The sequence below is a fragment of the Schistocerca gregaria genome, chromosome 3, assembly GCF_023897955.1.
Source record: "Schistocerca gregaria isolate iqSchGreg1 chromosome 3, iqSchGreg1.2, whole genome shotgun sequence".
In the NCBI taxonomy this organism is placed as follows: Eukaryota; Metazoa; Arthropoda; class Insecta; order Orthoptera; family Acrididae; genus Schistocerca; species Schistocerca gregaria.
In genome coordinates, this window is record NC_064922.1 from 817,123,371 (window position 1) to 817,142,721 (window position 19,351).

A 19,351-nucleotide genomic window follows, 5' to 3' on the forward strand; every position below is an offset into this window, starting at 1 on the left:
ATAAGCTTGCACAGGATAGAGTAGCATGGAGAGCTGCATCAAACCAGTCTCAGGACTGAAGACAACAACAACTTAGACAAGGCTATGACTTTCTAAAATTGTTCCCTGAAATCAGTCCCACTGTGTCAGACATTTTGTTTTCCACACCAAGAATAGTTTTTTGCCCCCCACCCAACCTCAAGAAAATCAAAAGGAGAGCCAAGTGTGAAAAAATGTTTCCTGTACCAGCTTTTATGTAAACACTGTTTGGCCTCTTTACATTGTCATGACTACCACCACCAAGTTATCAATTAGGATAATGGGCATAGACAGAAAGTGTATATGGGCACTCACACTATCCTTTTGCAGAGCATGCTGTACAACATAATGTCATGACCTTGGTGCTTGTTTCACCACACACGCCATCTGGATTCTTCCTCCAGACACCAGTTTCTCATACTCGGCAGGCGGGAACTGGCGTTACTGTTTCATGAACCAGTGGGTAATTCAGTTCGTGGATCATGACCTGTATAAGGTATAGACTTGTGTAGGAGATATAGATAACAATAAACATTAAAAATTGAAGTGCTGTAAGAAAAAAATTCAGTAGTAGTGAACTGGAAATGTGTTGTTTCTTAATAGATGCCAATTGTGCTGTTCAGCTCTTAATGTGAACAGTTATTCAGAACAAGATGGAGTTCATTTTGCTCTTGGCAAAATACACCTTTTTTTGTTATGTAACTATTTACTTGGAATGTTATGTGGTGTTAAGATTCCAGAAAAACGGACATTTTTAAGGACAGGTTGAACTATCTTAATTTGCAAATGAAGTAAATGGTGGTGACTTCAAACCTCAGCCATATTAAGAAAATTGCCTCCAACTTCTTCCTGAATAACTCTCATACATGCAATTGTCATTTGGTTCTTGGTGCTTTTATCATCATTTCTATGCCCAGACTAAAAATTATATTTTACCTATTCTGTGTGTATGCACTTCTGAAAGGGTGAACAAAAGATATTCATCTAGCAGCTGATCTGCTAAAAGAAAAAATGCTGGAGAGAAACTGCACAGTTTTAAACCTCAGAGAAGCTGTATTTTCCTACTGTAACTCTGTTTCCCCCATTTATGTTTGGTAAAGGAATCCATTATATTGTTAACATTTGTGTTGCTCTATAGTAAAATGTCATTACTTGATTTTTGTTTTGCAGGCCACTGGAAAAGCTGATGAAATTTTGAAGCCTATAAAGCACAATCCAGAACGTGAGGCACAGTTTAATCAATTCAAGGTTGGAGGAGCAAACAAAATACGTGTTAGACCTTGGGGCCAGGCTAAGGTAAGCCATGTGTTTGTTTATAGAAGTAATTTATTTGTTTCTGATCCCTGTTGACCTATCCCACACTTCCCCTCGCGCGTGCGCGTGTGTGTGCAGCTTTGCATGGCCATTGTCATAGTAGGTAAAATCTGAGTTAGGCCACAACATATATCTTCTACATGATCGATATTTCAAGACCTCAGCCAGGGATTTTTTTCAGAATCCTGTGGTGTTCATGGTTAACTGAATCCTTGGATCACTTTCTTCTTCTTCTTCCTCCTCTTCTTTTTTTCTGTTCAACTAATGGTGAACACCAGAAGATCCTGATGAAGATCCATAACATGACCTAACAACCTATTGAGCAAGCAGTAAAGAAAACAAAAGAAAAATTTGGAGTAGGTATTAAAATCCATGGAGAAGAAATAAAAACTTTAAGGTTCACTGATGACATTGTAATTCTGTCAGAGATAGCAAAGGACTTGGAAGAGCAGTTGAACGGAATGGACATTGTCTTGAAAGGAGGATACAAGATGAACATCAACCAAAGCAAAATGAGGATAATGGAATGTAGTCAAATTAAATCGGGTGATGCTGAAGGAATTAGATTAGGAAATGAGACACTTAAAGTAGTAAAGGAGTTTTGCTATTTGGGGAGCAGAATAACTGATGATGGTCGAAGTAGAGAGGATATGAAATGTAGACTGGCAACGTCAAGGAAAGCCTTCCTGAAGAAGAGAAATTTGTTAACATCGAGTATAGATTTAAATGTTAGGAAGCCGTTTCTGAAAGTATTTGTATGGAGTGTAGCCATGTATGGAAGTGAAACATGGATGATAAATAGTTTGGACAGGAAGACAATAGAACCTTTCGAAATGTGGTGCTACAGAAGAATGCTGATGGGTAGATCACATAACTAATGTGGAGGTACTGAATAAAATTGGGGAGAAGAGGAGTTTGTGGCACAACTTGACAAGAACAACATATGGTGTTTGAATAAGTATTATTACATGTCTCTTGCACTGTACTTGTCTTTTTGAGGTTATCAAGTACTGTTCCTCGTCAGTTATGTAGAAAACCACACACACGCAAACTGTCACTCACATTGTTTGTTTGTGTAACAGCACAAAAAATACATAATAAATATTGCACTTGACAACGAGAATAAATTCTCGAAACATGTTTTGCTCAGCATGAATAAAACATGTTACCGACACTGTGTTTAAACTAAAAAACGTTTGAGCAATGCAAAGTAAATGACTGTGTCAACTAGCTCTCCAAGTGGCCACACTAAATATGGTTTGACGAAGGTGTCATGATGATCACAACAATCGCGAAACTGTGTTTGCGCAATAGAGACAGTTTGGAAATGGTTGTGATTGGTCATGATGTCTTCATTCAAATGAACCTGATACCCACATTCTGGGCATAGGAAATTTGGTGTGACTGAGAAAAAATGTCGTAAATGGTGGGAAAGCATTAATTCTGGGAACGTAAAAGCAGGGTTCTACTATGTTAAGTGGGGTGTCCTTATCACTGGAATTTTTCCATTTGAGTAGAAATGTTTTACAGAAGTTATTTTACCCTAAGGACTAGAAATGGTACAGACATTCTCTTCACAGCACCAGAGTCCTACATCTTCAAGCACTTCATTCGTTAGTTCACTGGGCACATCACCCTTTGCTAAACCCTTTCTGGCTCCCTCACCTGTTCATAGTGTAGGCCTAGCCAATGTAATAGTTCCATCCAAACAGCAAGATGATGTCTTGGATTCAAGGACACAATTGCATGCCATACATCAAAAGCAGCCTATCAAAGACAAGTCCATTTTCACTCCTAAAAGTCTTGTAGATTTGTTACACGAAACTGTTCAAAGTGCCACAAAATCAACTTCCACTCACACTGCAAGAAAAGTCAGTCTTCATTTGTGACAGCTTTATTCTGGAGAAGTGTTAATAAATGAAACAATTGCCTTTTGGCTGAAGGAAACCAAACAGAAGAAACGGGAAAAAAAGGAGTACAAGGCCAGCAAGAAGAGAAATGAAGATTAGGAGCAATTGCATTGCACGATGACTATGAACTTATGACCAGGATCAGATTGATTATTCTGTCCCAACTCAATCTTCAATTAAAGCTGGAGCATATGTACCAGTCAGTTAGTTCTCAAAATGGCAATCTGTCAACTACTGTGGTGCGAGAGGTGAAGCACCAGGAAATCAAAGTTATGGTCTGCAGATCTGTGAACAGAATTGAGCACAGCAAGAGGATGTATTTGGTGTTGATAGGAACAATATTTTAGCAATTTTGCCAGAAGTAGCTCTCCAAAAATGAGGATGCTGAATGAAATACTTTTTGCAGAAATCCATTGATGTCTCTGAGGCTTAGCCACATATTTTTGTGTTTATGTGAACTGACAAGGAACATGTTACCTACTTCCTCAATTTTAATATTATTTGATAGATTCCTTACATAAATTGCTTATTTTGTGGCTTGAACAGTCCACAGGTATACTGCCGGTTCATAGTGTCTAACGGGTACAATATTTTGGCGATCAGACATTTCGCCATCTTCAGGTGCGCTGATGAACTGAGCTCCTGAGGGCGGGCGGCTGATTTAATCCCCTTCCCCAGTGGGCCACTCTCTTCTCTGTCTACGCCCGCGGTCGCTAAGACGTGGGCGTCGGAATCTGTCGTAGTGTCGATGTGCTTGATATGTCTGCCCTGGTCACCAGTTTGTACTTCTTGCTGAGAGTCTTCTTAATTACATTCAATGCCGGGTCCCAAGCCTTGCTGAGATTGTAGCCGCAATTTTGGTTGATAAGATCTTCCCTGGTGCAAATTTTGATAGCCTTCCTTACAACGCTGTCTTAATATTTAGAGTTATGAGCCAGGATCTTGGTACGCTCATAATCCATCTCGTGGTTCGTGGACAGACAGTGCTCTGCTACCACCGACTTATTTGGATATTTCAGTCGAGTGTGCCTTTGATGTTCTCGGCATAGATCCTCGATGGTGCATACTGTATGTCAGATATAAGTCTTCCCACACTCGCAGGGAATTCGGTATATGCCGGCCTTCCTCAAACCGAGGTAATGCCCGTGTTTTATTGGGCAGGCAGAAGACGTTTTGAACTCGGTGTTTCTTTAATATATGGCTGATTTTCCCTGATAGTGCGCCATTGTATGGAATAAAGGCAGTGGCTACCTCTTCTTCCGTGACTGCATCCATTTCCACAGGTAATGCTGTGGTGGTGGGACGGAGAGCGCGTCTAATCTGCCACTCCGAGTACCCGTTTTTTCGGAACACTGTTTTGAGGTTTTTCAATTCCTGGGGCAGATTCCCTGTGTCTGAAATTGTATGTTCACTCTCAGGAGCTCAATTCGTCAGTGCACCTGACAATGACGACATGTCTGATGCCGAAATATTGTGTCCGTTGGACACTATGAACTGGCAGTATACCCGTGGACTGTTCGAGCAACAAATACGCTGGGAGAAACTGAAGAATCGCAACTGCTTACTTTGTGATTTTCCTACATGTTGATTGGGGATAGCTGTAAACACTGTTACAATCACTCAGGAAAATGTTTATGGTTTACTGTTACCTCTGCTGACAAACTGTTACTCAGTCCACACTTTGAGATTGCAGTTTCCGCTTACACCTGACCTAAAAGGGTAAATATAAACACATGGGTAAATGTAAACTTGATGTCAGGTAGAATCAACATATAAATTAATCCTGGAGCAGAGTTTGTAAAATTACAAAAATAACTGATTTAAATTAAGCAAGCTAGCAATTGCTGAGTCGCAGTCAGAACTTTTAGACTGTTTCCAATTATCCCACTTGACCAACCTTGTTATGTACTGACTTCCACCTAACGATACCTCAGTCTACACACACCTTGTTCATTGTCTTTTCAAAATTATTTTCTTTAAGGACAATTACGGCTCCTTATGTGCATGCAATTGTTAATCTTAAACAACTTGAACCTGACACAACTTCCTTCACAACTTGTTATTCTGTTACCTTTTACTGGTATTATTCAATTAATTTTTTAATCGCACCTCCACTTTTTACTTTCCATTCACATTATCCTACTTTTAGTGAGTGTTCTACATGTTTCACTGTCAGTTCTCACTGCTTACTCTTGTGTAACACTTCTATACTTGATGCCTGGCTCCTATTTTCTGAGTCATACTGACTACATGAAAATGAGAGTAAAACACACAGAACTAGCATTGTCAACACGACAATACACAATGGATGTCCATCTGGCAAAAACTGAGTACTCTGGTTGTTGTGGTATCCTTACAGTACATTATTACACAAACTCCCTCTCCCCACTTTTTCCGTTTCTCCCTTACACATTCACCTCTCCCTGACACAGGAAAAATGTGTAAGCAAATTCAATTGTTCAAAGGCCTTTTTCTGTGTAAATTATTAATATATTTCAGTCCATATTGCAACTCTTCATTGTTTACAACTGCTCTGGAGATAAGTTTCTGTCTTTTTTTCTTGTCGTTTTCAGACCCGTACAAAACTGCAGTATGAACACTATGTTTGCTGTCCCTTCAGTTGATGCAATGTGTGTAACTGTGGATTCTGATTAAATCTCTTTAGGTGAACTTATTATTAGTGAAATGTCTTTAACATTTTGCGTGTATTATTAACACATAGTAGTAGTTCCCCAGTGTGCAGACAAATAATCAACATGAGAAAAATGGAACTTTTGACAACTAATGAGAAGTCATTGTACACCAGTGATATATATTGTATTTGAAGACTATGATGCAAGATGTGTTAGAATGCGCAGTTGCAAAAGTATAGCAGGTTAGCCCAAATCTTTATGGTGTGCTGTGCTCTTGGTATTTTTATCCATTTTTAACCTGATTTGAAGTTATTTTTGCCTCAGCATTGATGAATTTTCAGTTTCTGTATCATAAAAAGTAACTAGATTACATTCTATTACTCTATTTATTTTGTTGCTTTCTTATGCTCTCCATGTGGGAAGCTATAAGGAGTACAGGGTTTATCATCATTGAATATTGAGTAGTCATAGCACAGCCAACTGCAAAACATTTAAATAAGATAATTTTTCTTTTTTGTTTCAGGCACTACTACAATTAATTATTAATTAGCAGCAGACATTCACCACTCACTCACTCACACCCTCCCCAACATTTCACTGCTGGTTTAGTCCATAAGTTTTGTTTGATACATAATGTCTCTCCCCTACCCTCCTTCCCCCCACATTTTACTGCAACTTTAGTCCATAAGTGTTGTTTGATCCATAACGTTACAATATACATGTTGTTAACAGTAGTATGTTTTGAACTTTTTACAGAAGTCACTTTTTGAAGGACTGGATGATGATTCTGGAAACTTATCATTCACACTTCGACCATCACCAAAAAGATTGTTGCTGAGTGAGAAATTGCTCGAGACACAAGTGACGTCCACAACAGAGCATGGACCTCTTTTTGACAGATCAGGAAATGATAATGTTGGTAACAGATCAGACAGACATTCTGATGTTGCCTCACCTATTATCACTGCAGGAAATCGTGATAGTTCAAGTTCAGACAAGGAAAATGTACCCCGGTAACTATAATTTTTAATTTTAATTAAAGCTTATGCACTTAAAGCATATGCAAGTAAGGAGCTATCATTTCTGCAGTCCATGAGTGATCACTCATCTAAATTCAGCAAATGTTGTTACACAAAACAAACCTAGTTTGGAATTTACCATCTAGTTGCTCAAGTGCTATTATTTTCTGAAGGTATGCTCTGAAAAGAGGCCTTTCCACCTGATATAATTCTGGAACTGGTGAGAGTCACTTTACATCAGCTTTCCAGCTTGGACAGTATTGACCAGATTCTATACCATTAATGATAATCCTTTCTTGCAAATGTGATTTGCATTTTCTTGCCTGACATTGCAAAACTTGTTATAAGCATCCTACTACTCCAGTTCCACTTCTGGTAAACTGTTTCATCTCCTGTGAGGCAGTCCACAATAGTATTCCAGCTCACTTCCAACCAAAATTTAAATTTCTGTGGAAATTAAATGATTACTGTATTTACCCAATTATAAGATGTGGTTTTCTCCCAGATTTGCAGGGTCATGTTATATCCTCAGATTAAACTTTTGCTGCTGAGGTCAGTGTTTTTATGTTGTTTAATAGATTAATAAACAGGTCGTCTTACATTTACAGATAAAGCTTTGGCTATTGAGGTTACATAAAATTTATTTTGAATAATCACGACAGGTAAGGTAGTCAAACAACACTTAGCGTTCGAATAGGCTTGAGATTTCCTGCTACGTTAAAGCGTTTGATACAATATCGATCTTGCTCTTAAGTGATATTTGACTTGCAGTGTTATGGTAAGAGATACAGTGAGAAACTGTGAACTGGCCACTACAACAGTCTAATGTTCTGCTTAAAAATTGACAGTTTTGTGAAACATAGGAGGAAGTAATAATGATTCTAAACCAAAGTCAGTATTTTATTCGATTATGAGAAACTAATGATTCACCATGTGGGTTGCAGATGAGAAATTTGGTCTCTCTTTACATATTAGAATACTGGAGAAAATCGTTACCAGCTTTTAATTAACTTTAGAACAAGATGAAGACATTCAGATGAAATAAGAAAGAAAGTTAATCCAGAATGAAATATGTAATAAATGAGATAAATGATATTAAACAGAATGTACTTGTTGTCGCTACAAAAAAATTACGGCGAAAATACCCATTGTGGAGACAATACAAACAGACGTCACTAGACCGAAGTACACGCGAAAGTTCAAGAATTTGACTGAATAGTGACTGTGATCTTTTATGTGTTGGTTTCTATTTTTACTATGACCTGCACGTAAGAAAATATTAGTGTCCAAGTTTCACTGATGCTGAAGGATAGCACTACGGAAAGTTGGATGTGTAACAGTGATCCAGCTTGGCTGAGAACTACAGTGAGTGCAGGGAGAGGAACGTTGGAACAGGGAGAAATTTTGCCATACAGTTGACCATGGGAATGTAGACAGCACTTTTTAGGAACGTCTGCCATGGCCATTTCTATTTGGAATCAAACTGACTTTAAAATTGGACTAATGCTCAACACAGCATCCATTGCTGCAGGAGATACCAGCTATAAGTCAACACAACCCATTCCGCCTCAACAGGACTTACTCTCCCTCCCTTTCCCACCTCACATTTCCTTATGTACCCCCCCCCCCCCCCCCCTCTCTCTATCTGCCTTTCTTACCACACCCACCTTTTCCCAACAACTATTAGTCACCAATCCCCCCTCCCCCCACCAGTCTATTCACCCCCCTCTTCTGTCCCAACAGCCACTCCGACCTCATTGTTGCCGTAACTCATTGCTGCCATGCACCAGTCCTCCATTTTTATACCACCAGTCTTATACTCCTCACTGGCCAACCTTCCTTCATTCAACAGGCTCCCTGTCTCAGGGCAAGTGCTTCCAGTTTTTAGTGACACAAAAGTGCTTCTTGTAAATATCAGTGTTTTGACATAATGTTTTAAATGTAGTCCTATTGCTTTTGATTTTAACTTTTATCATTATTGTTTCTAATTACCAGTGCAAGAAGTTAAATCTATAGTATATTTAAAAATCTCCCCTATCTGTTCATATCATTTAATTTTTGTTCTTAATTGTCTTTTTAATTTTCATTGTCAATGGCTTGAAGAGTGGGTGGCTTGAACCGCTGACAGCCCCCCCCCCCCCCCCCCACCAGCTCAATCCCCCCCGCTATCCGTATGGGGTGCAGGGGGATTAAATAACAATAAATAGAAACAAAAAGTTCTGCAGGACAGGAGACACTAAAAGTTTAGATGGGGTTCAGTGTTATATTTATGTTCATGCAGCAATGTGCTCACTGTGAGAAGCCCTGGGAGCGTATTCATGCTGACTTTAAGGAACCTTTTTTTAGGTACTTATTGGCTTCTCGTTATTGACATCTACTCTAACTTTCCTTTCATTGTCCGTTGCACGTCGCCTCCCACTGCTTCAACCACCAATGCTCTAGCTCGCATTTTCTCTTTGGGAGCCCTTCCCTCTAGTTACTGATAATGGTCCGCAATTTGCCTCTTCCGATTTCGCGGATTTTTGTGCCTGTCACGGCGTCGTGCATGTCACGGCCCCTCCATTCCATCTGCACTCAAATGGTAAGGCTGAACGACTGGTCCGCACATTTAAGGCTCAGATGAGGAAACTCCTGACTTCTGCTGCTGATGATGCGCTTCTCCAATTTCTGGCTTCTTTCCATTTCACCCCCATGGGCGACCACAGCCCGACTGAGCTCTTACATGGCTGACAGCCCTGCACGCTACTTCATCTTCTGCGGCCTTTCACCTCACGGCCGCTGGTGCCTTGGCTTGGTCAGTTCACTGCCGACGACCTTGTATGGGTACAAGGATATGGCAGGCGGCCAAAATGGAGTCCTGGCCACATCTTACGACACTGTGGCCAATGCCTGTATGAAATCCAGATGGACAAAGGTGTTGCAGTGCGTCATTTGGACCAGCTTCGGCTTCGTGTGCCTGCAACGCCTGTTCCGGATGCTGCTGCACCATCTTTGGCTCTACCTGACGCTTGGGATACTGGAATCTCTCATTCCTCACAACGCAGTCCTCTCACTATGATGTCGGTGCCAGCACAAGAACTGACGCCACCAGGAGACGTGCCCATGCAGGAACCGGATGACCATCATCTGTCGGAGCAACTCTACTCGCCTCCTTCTCCTACGGATGCGAACACATTGCCCATGTCTCCTGTTATAACAACTGGACTTGCCGCAATGGGCAGATTGGTGCATGCGGCCCCAGCAGATTCGACCCCCACGTCTCCTGTCATCTCGACCCGTTATCATCGGGGACACTTCAGTACGTACGGGAAGCCTCCTGCTCGAGACTTTACGGCCAGTCAATCAACACCTATGGACATTAGCAATCTACAGGCCACCTCCATCAAGACCTGTGCAAAAAATGCAAAGGGGGGAAAGGTGTTATGACTCACCAATCTTTCAAAGTGCTGCTGCGCAGTTACGTGCATCCTCTACATGCGGCGTTGTCTGCCAGCCACGCAGCAGCAGCGCCACCTAAGTGGCCAGCCAACCAGCGGCTCGGCTGCTAGACTTGGACTCAGTTATGATTTTACTGTTAAAGTGTGCACACATCTTACTCTGTTTATATGACCTGTGACTTTCATGTATTGTGTCTTCCTTGAAATATATTTGTTCAACTTGAAGTTATAACAATTCTCATGTCAGTATCGAAGTGAAATCTGCTGTGTGTTCAGGGGGAGGGGGGCACAAACAGCTGTGTTCTTGGATCTCAAAGTAACCCCACAACCTCAATATTCAGAAGAAACAACCAAATATTTGTGATAACAAAGATGATAATTCAACACCTGTGTCATCAGGATGATGGTGATGATTAAAAATAATGATGCCACAGACAGGCTTAGTAAGCAAGAAAGGTAGTGAAGATAAAAATTAATTTAAACCCTTTCTTTTGGTTTATTTTGTTTCTCTTTGCATTATCAAAATGTTAACAATCAATAAATGGTACAAAATTTACAATAGGTGCAATGTTAACCTTTTAGACATATGCTGTACATCAATAAAAGTTTATAATTTTAGCTAGTCAGAATGTGTTAAAAAATAAAAAATAAAAAAAAACAAAAAAATATGGGCTCATCTTACATCCAGAATATACTTACGCACATACGGTAGTAAGAATGAAGGGTCATGATTTTTGCTGTTATTTCGTAGTAATCTGTTGAAAAGTCTGGAAATTAGTTGTGGCTCAGAACTTTGTAGATAGAAATTTGCTTTAGAGTGAGTGAGAGCTTGCTTGTTGTCACCCATCTGGGTCCCGCGTGCATTTGTATCTCCTGTTTTGGACACCTAGTGATTGCGAGTATACTCAGGGAAGGTTTTGTCGCTAGTAACATTGAGTTTAATTAGCTAATAAAGTTTGTTTGTTTGGTTTGTTTAATCTGCATATTTTAACACTGTTGCCAGTGAGAATGATAATGGTAAACAAAATTGCTGGTTACTAGACTAGATACAGAATTATTGGTGCATGTGCTCAGCAGTGAACTGAATCATGACACACGCTGATTGTTGGTGTCCTCCCCCCCCCCCCCCCCCCCCCCAAAACAAGTTTTTTTGATTGTGATTTGTGCTGTCTCCCAAATCATCTGCAACATGATCTTCGTCATTGTCATGAGAACTCTTCATTTTCATGTCATCTGGATGCTATTGAGCCTGCAGAAATTTGCCATTGAAAAGATTTTCAAAAAGGACAAAATACACCATTTCCAGCATACACACACATGTCGTGAAGAATACTAAAATCACATTCTTCATGGTATAATTCAAAAATGCTTTAATTGGTAGATCCTATAAAAGAACAAAGCAGACGTGTAGTAATAAAATTATGCAGGACAGGTTGTAACTTTCAGGAAGGCCAACAGTGCCCAGGTTTTACAGATGATTTACCCAAAGTGTTAATGGCGAAAGCAAGGAGAATTGCTGGGACACAGAATTTCTCACTTTATTGTAATATGTGCTTTAAAATTATTGGCATTCCTCAGTTTGGAATGAAAGAAGTACAAGCAACTGATAGGTCGTCATAATTTTCTAGGTCTTCGTGATAATGGATTCACTGCAACTGAAAGTTTGTCAAGCACTTGTAAAGGATTATTTTTGAAATTCTGTATATGGAGTCCTCAATTAGAAATCCAGATAATATAATAATAACAAGACAAAATATGTTGATTTACACCTATTGTGTGAGAAATTATCATGGTGTTGACTACAGCAATCTAGATCTAAATCTTGTCAGTGGTAGTTTGTACGACAGCACTAAAAGACCCTCCTGTTTGGGTTGTATGGTCCCTTCTTCTTCACTATGATGAGCATTGAAAGTAACCCCACCCATGAAGCTGTATGATCATTAAGCAGATCTTCAGTTAAAAAGTTATAAGCTCCAACATCGATCTGTGCCTCAGGCCTGTAGTAGGACTTCATACAGGGGGCATGGATGATGATCCCATGCTTTGCCTTTCTTATGTGACATCCAATGAACAACAAAGGTAGTTACGATACGGCCCAAAGTAGCCTTTTAGTAACTATTTAAAGTCTCCACACATGTATGAAAATCCATACAAAGTCTCCTGGTGCTTGTCGTAACACTCTGTCCTTCTCTTGTATGTCCAGGTACCATATGTGAGCCAGCTGTTCCTCATGATGAGATGTTTCAAATTGCCATCCTAAGTAAATTTTGTTACATGTGCTTATTGGAATAGCTTGGTCACTCCGGAGCTCTAATCTTCCCCAGTCGGACTACTTGTGATTCCTGCAAGAGTTGATGGTACCTCTGTATAGCAATGGGAGTGGCTAAGGCGTGTTGGGGAGCAATCTCATTCAAGGTAAAGTGTCGAGCTTTATCCCATAGGTAGACTATAACTGTCCGCAGTCGACTGGCACGAATAGGACCATTGCTATGGTTGACATTTTGCAGCATAGTAGTCATCAGACATGACAGTAGCATAAAATGTGTCCAGGGCGCCCACATTTGAAACGTACCGGAATGTATTTCTGGCTGGCATAAACTGCTCTCTCTTTTCTTTCTACGTACATACAGGGTGTTTCAAAAATGACCGGTGTATTTGAAACGGCAATAAAAACTAAACGAGCAGCGATAGAAATACACCGTTTGTTGCAATATGCTTGGGACAACAGTACATTTTCAGGCGGACTAACTTACGAAATTACAGTAGTTACAATTTTCAACAACAGATGGTGCTGCAAGTGATGTGAAAGATATAGAAGACAACGTAGTCTGTGGGTGCGCCATTCTGTAGGTCGTCTTTCTGCTGTAAGCGTGTGCTGTTCACAACGTGCAAGTGTGCTGTGGACAACATGGTTTATTCCTTAGAACAGAGGATTTTTCTGGTGTTGTAATTCCACCGCCTAGAACACAGTGTTGTTGCAACAAGACAAAGTTTTCAAAGGAGGTTTAATGTAACCAAAGGACCGAAAAGCGATACAATAAAGGATCTGTTTGAAAAATTTCAACGGACTGGGAATGTGACGGATGAACGTGCTGGAAAGGTAGGGCGACCGCGTACGGCAACCACAGAGGACAACACGCAGCTAGTGCAGCAGGTGATCCAACAGCGGCCTCGGGTTTCCGTTCGCCGTGTTGCAGCTGCGGTCCAAATGATGCCAACGTCCACGTATCGTCTCATGTGCCAGAGTTTACACCTCTATCCATACAAAATTCAAACACGGCAACCCCTCAGCGCTGCTACCATTTCTGCACGAGAGACATTCGCTAACGATATAGTGCACAGGATTGATGACGGCGATATGCATGTGGGCAGCATTTGGTTTACTGACGATGCTTATTTTTACCTGGACGGCTTCGTCAATAAACAGAACTGGCGCATATGGGGAACCGAAAAGCCCCATGTTGCAGTCCCATCGTCCCTGCATCCTCAAAAAGTACTAGTCTGGGCCGCCATTTCTTCTAAAGGAATCATTGGCCCATTTTTCAGATCCGAAACGATTACTGCATCACGCTACCAGGACATTCTTCGTGAATTTGTGGAGGTACAAACTGCCTTAGACGACACTGCGAACACCTTGTGGTTTAGCAAGATGGTGTCCAGCCACATCGCACGGCCGACGTCTTTAATTTCCTGAATGAATATTTCGATGATCGTGTGATTGCTTTGGGCTATCCGAAACATACAGGAGGCGGCGTGGATTGGCCTCCCTATTCGCCAGACATGAACCCCTGTGACTTTTTTCTCTGGGGACACTTGAAAGACCAGGTGTACCGCCAGAATCCAGAAACAATTGAACAGCTGAAGCAGTACATCTCATCTGCATGTGAAGCCATTCCGCCAAACACATTGTCAAAGGTTTCGGGTAATTTCATTCAGAGACTATGCCATATTATTGCTACGCATGGTCGATATGTGGAAAATATCGTACTATAGAGTTTCCCAGACCGCAGCGCCATCTGTTGTTGACAATTGTAACTACTGTAATTTCGAAAGTTTGTCTGCCTGAAAATGTACTCTTCTCCCAAGCATATTGCAACAAACGGTGTATTTCTATCGCTGCTCGTTTAGTTTGTATTGCCGTTTCAAATATACCGGTCATTTTTGAAACACCCTGTATGAACAACAGTGTAGGAAAAGATAGATTGTCCCTGGCTGTAAATATGACATGTTAAGTTGCAGACAGCCACGATTAAAATACACTTACACAAAGCTTTCGATCACAGCCTTCATCAGAAAAAGAAACGCACACCATTTGTACACACAAGCAAGTACACCTCACGTGCTCATGACCGCCAACTCTGGCATCTCAGACCAGAATGCTGGAATGTTGGCCCGACTTGCTATAGTTTGCAGTCCTGTGTGTGTGTTTTTCCGTGATTATTTGTGTGAATGGAGTGTGTTTCTCTTTTTCTGATGAAGGCTGTGGCTGAAAGCTTTGTGTAAGGGTCTTTTAATTGTGCCTTTCTACAATTTAACGTGTCACCTTTTCGGTAAGTAGCAATCAATCTTTTCCTATATTGTTCAGATTCCTACCTGGGGTTTATATTACACGGCATATGAGAGAGGTAAGGGTGTGGTGATCTTCCACAAATGGCATGGGGAGCACATTTAGTGAAGGTTGCCGGATGTGCAGTTGACTGACTACTGTTTTGGTATCAACTGGGCTCCTGAATGTACGAACATTAGAAATGATGTACTGCTTGCATTCCATTTTGTGTCTATGTAGAAGATAGCTTTTATGTTGCATAATTGGAGCCATGGTGCTTAGATGGTTTCAGGTGCCTGGTGTCTCAAGTACCACCAGTGTTGTCATAATTATGATCAAGCCCAAATCCAAAAGCAGAGGGCACTTAGCTCTGAAAGTGTGTTTATTTCATACATCAACTAGCAGACAGAGTAGAAGTACACTCTGACCAAGTGTGCCGTTACTTATACAGATATTAATTATTCCAGAATATGTAAACATTAAAGACACTTCTAGAAGTGATAAATTCTAAATAACAAATTTCTGGTGGTGATTAGATTTGAAATGGTGTCACGTAGCGTGCCAACCACAGACACTAACTGTTACTCCACCTTGCATGCTACACAACTTGTGGCATGATCTTAAACTGGTATTTTTAAACTAAGAGTTGTGCATGTTATATATGGCAGATAGTGGATGTTATGTGTTTTAAAACTGATGAAAGTAAAGGACCTGACACTGTTCATGCAAAAATGAGTAGGAGTGTCATGTATGAGGATGTAACAAGTGTTGGTGAGTGTACTGCTGAGGACAGCTGTATCTGTATATACTCCTTTGGCATAAGTGGATTCCCATGTAGGCTTGGATGTGTATAGGGACAACTTGGACCATCATACTATGGTAAAAAATTTAGTAGCAAAGGTGGCAGTTCTCAAATAGTGGAGATGGTGTTGTTCACTGCGACAGAAACAAAACAAGATTGTTTATTCACCTGGTGTGTTGTAGCTGTACAGGTGTGCTTGCATGTAGGAAGACACATTCAGAATGGCCATCATTGAATTTTTCTCTGCTGATCTGTTGTACTGACTAGTATATTTTTGCACGGTGTTGTCCTCGCTTCCATAGTGTCCTATTCTGTTGCACATACTGAATCAGTATTTTAGCATCAGGTTCAGGTTCATATATCATAAAACTGACTTTAAATGGTGTAATTGTTAAGGTATAGAGAACAAAGAAATCCTGATTTTTGCTTAATGTTAGAATAGCAGCAGTTTTGTTTTAGTCGACTATGCACCCCGCAGGCAGTAGTAATATTGTAATACAGACCTAGCCAACATTTGCACTTGTGGTGCACAATTGTGCCATGGCAGCACAGCTGCATCTTGGCATCATTCTGACTTAACTATTCTGGAGACAGTGGGACTATTTCTAGGAGAGACACGTTACAGCTCATATTTGTAACTGCGTTTTACTATTGTGTTAATCTTTCTGGGAAAGCAATAAACCTATTTCTTAATTGACTAAATATATTTGTTGTTTGTTAATGGTAATACGATGAGCAGAACTAGAAAATTTATTTGTTAGACAAAACACTTTAAATACAGACATCCAAAATTGAGACAGGATGTCGAAAAGTACATAATTTAGAAAATCAACCAGATAAGGCCAGAGCAGTGTAGGAGACCATAGGATGTTGAAAAGTAGAAGACATCGAAATAAGCAAAATTTACTGGACATCCCTGGATTGGAAATGCAACATTATGGAGCTATGACCATAAAACATAAGCCAATAGTGGCAAGCATATGGAAGTATGTGCATTTAAACCAACTTACCCCAGCTAATAACTGTTATGGTAAAGAACGTTGTTAGTAATTAAGACGGTTGTTTCAGCTAAATAGTCAAAGACAGGCAATCTTTGAATTCCCATCTAGGCTGATTATGTTAGGTGCAAATTTTCTGTGATAAAGCTCAATTATTAAATCAACTACGCCATTATCTTATTGATAGAATTAGCTTTACTTTGCGAACAGCACTGCAGTAAGACAGTACACACATGATACTGTAAGGAGCAATATTGTTAATAATTAAATGACCCCTGTTTTAATGAACTTCTATGCTAAAAAGTATAGTACATCAATAAGGATGAAGAAAGACAGTGGTAAAAAAGAACACAAATTTTTAAGTGTATCGTGACAAATGCTCAAAATTGTGCACCACAAAATTGTCATTGTTGAAGAAATGATTGGCACACCCTCTTAAAAATTGCTGGCATTTTGCAAATGGTTATCATGACCTCAAAAATTTTTGCAGCCAGCTCTTCGTGAGAGTTGACCGATGCCTGGTAGATGTGGATTTTCAAAAAAAAAACCTCACAACAGAACCTTCCCATCGCGTCCTTTCAGATTTAATGGTAAGATGACCCATTGAATAACTGTAAAGCTGAACATAGGTAAAGCATGAAAACAGGAAGAAGGTGTACTGAACTACAAAAAAGCAAAATAGAGACAATGGACAGTCCAAGCTTAAAAGTGCAACATTGAGGAGACTTATAAGAACCATGGTGTTGGACTGTGAAGCAGTCGAGCCAGGTTCTGAATCCCTTGTGCCACTTATTTTTATTAACTGTTTGTCCAGTCATTGACATGTTTGATCTCTTGTAGTCTTGGCAGTTGTCATACTATACACTGATAATAAAATAAAACTCATGTAAGAAGACATTACTGTCGCAAGTAAACGTGATGAATAGTGAGAGCAGGTGAGATACCACATAGATGTCTCTCAGCAATGAAAACAACAAATAAACGGATGTGAACTATGTTACAACAAAGGAATTCAAGAGCCAAATCTTCCAAAATGGAATGCAACTTCAAAAACATTAAAGACATATGTTTTGACAGAGCGTAGAGGAACTACGTGATTTTGAAGCTGTTGTTGCAGCGTATGTAACAAATTATTTTGTATTCATAATTTCCTTGAGAGTGACCACATTCACGTTCGTATGAACACCTATATCAGGCGAGGAGACATATCTCACTCACTCACTCACTCACCAGATGTACGAATTAGGTGTGTCGATAAGAGATTCGTATGTTATGACACATATATTGTCACGAATGCTGTGTTTGACACACCATATATATTTTCTGGTGAAGGATTCGGTTGACTTGCCGCCTTGTCATCTTGTCATCAAACGTTTGAAGTTCCTATTAGGAAGCCACTTTTTTTTTGGCTGCTAATAAAACAGTTGTGCAGAATCAACTTTCATTATACCTGTCCCTTAACTACACGTTGCTTTTTCTAACAGTCGCTACACAACAACAACAACAACAACAACAACAACAACTACTACTACTACTACTACTACTACTCACACACACACACACACACACACACACACACACACACACACACGAGAGAGAGCTTTTAACATGGCTTGCCCACTTTGCAATCCAACACCATGACCACCCCACCACGACATTGTCACTTCTCTTCTTAATTCAATGTTGCACTTGGTAAGCTTGGACTGTTCACTGTTTCTATTTTGGTTATTTTCGCAGTTCAGTATACCTTCTTCCTGTTCAATCTTGATCTGTGTTCCCTTTTTCGACAAGAGAGTGACAACAACCACACACACACACACACACACACACACACACACACACACACACACACACACACACACGCTGGGCCCTCTTGTCACTAAATCTGAGAGAGGTACGATGGGGAGTTTCCCTTGTCAGTAAAAAAGATCAATCTGATAATCAGGGCGGCCACTGTTGCGGTGTGCCGTTTCCAAACCTGCCTCCAAACATCTTATTGAAATGTTACTTAACTGCCAGAGCAATTCCACTTGCAAAAATTGTAAAAAAAATGTTTTGAGTTGCTCAAAGTCTTGGAACTTCTTTGAAAACTCTTCATGAATTTTTTCTCTGTCTTCTCCCTGGGCTATGGAACATTTCCTGGTTTGAATATGGAACTGATGTTTTTAAACAAAAATTAAATCTAGGAAGAATTGTGTCTGCAGTATATGTGATTGAATTCTCTTGCATTGAGGGGTTTAAGGAACTGAAATACCAGAGCCAGTGATCACCGTGGGTCATGGAAATACTTCTCTTCTGTCAATCTGCAGGAGTCTTCCAACACTGTCAGAAGAAAAGTGCATCATTTCATCTTTGTGGCAGGTATTCTCATGAGATTCCAGTCATAGTGTTTTTCCCAGTACATAATTCTAGTGACATATTAAGCACTTTTTATGGCCCTCAAAAGATATGAAAAAATAAAGCAACTTGTGCTCTGCATCAAACAGTGTGGTTTCTTCATTTCTTTGCTTTTCAATAAGTGCGTACACAATATAGTGAATCTAATGCAGAATCTTCAGTAAAACAATTCATGTTCTGGCCAAACTAGTGTGTGTGATAAGGCTGGGAAGTCTCATTTGTCAGACTGACACATTGAATGTGCTACTCTTGCCAGAACCAGCTGAAACCTGCCGTT

At 40.2% G+C, this 19,351-nt stretch overlaps 1 protein-coding gene across 2 annotated transcripts in view; it reads left to right on the forward strand.

Annotated features, from left to right (window-relative positions):
• Positions 1–19,351, forward strand: part of LOC126354428 (nuclear pore complex protein Nup98-Nup96) — a 138,070-nt gene that overhangs the window by 82,450 nt on the left and 36,269 nt on the right. For both annotated transcript variants that reach the window (XM_050004066.1, XM_050004065.1), the window contains exons 11-12: positions 1,189–1,314; positions 6,632–6,888. In XM_050004066.1, the coding sequence (XP_049860023.1) occupies positions 1,189–1,314; positions 6,632–6,888 (383 nt within the window). The remainder of the gene's footprint in view (positions 1–1,188; positions 1,315–6,631; positions 6,889–19,351) is intronic.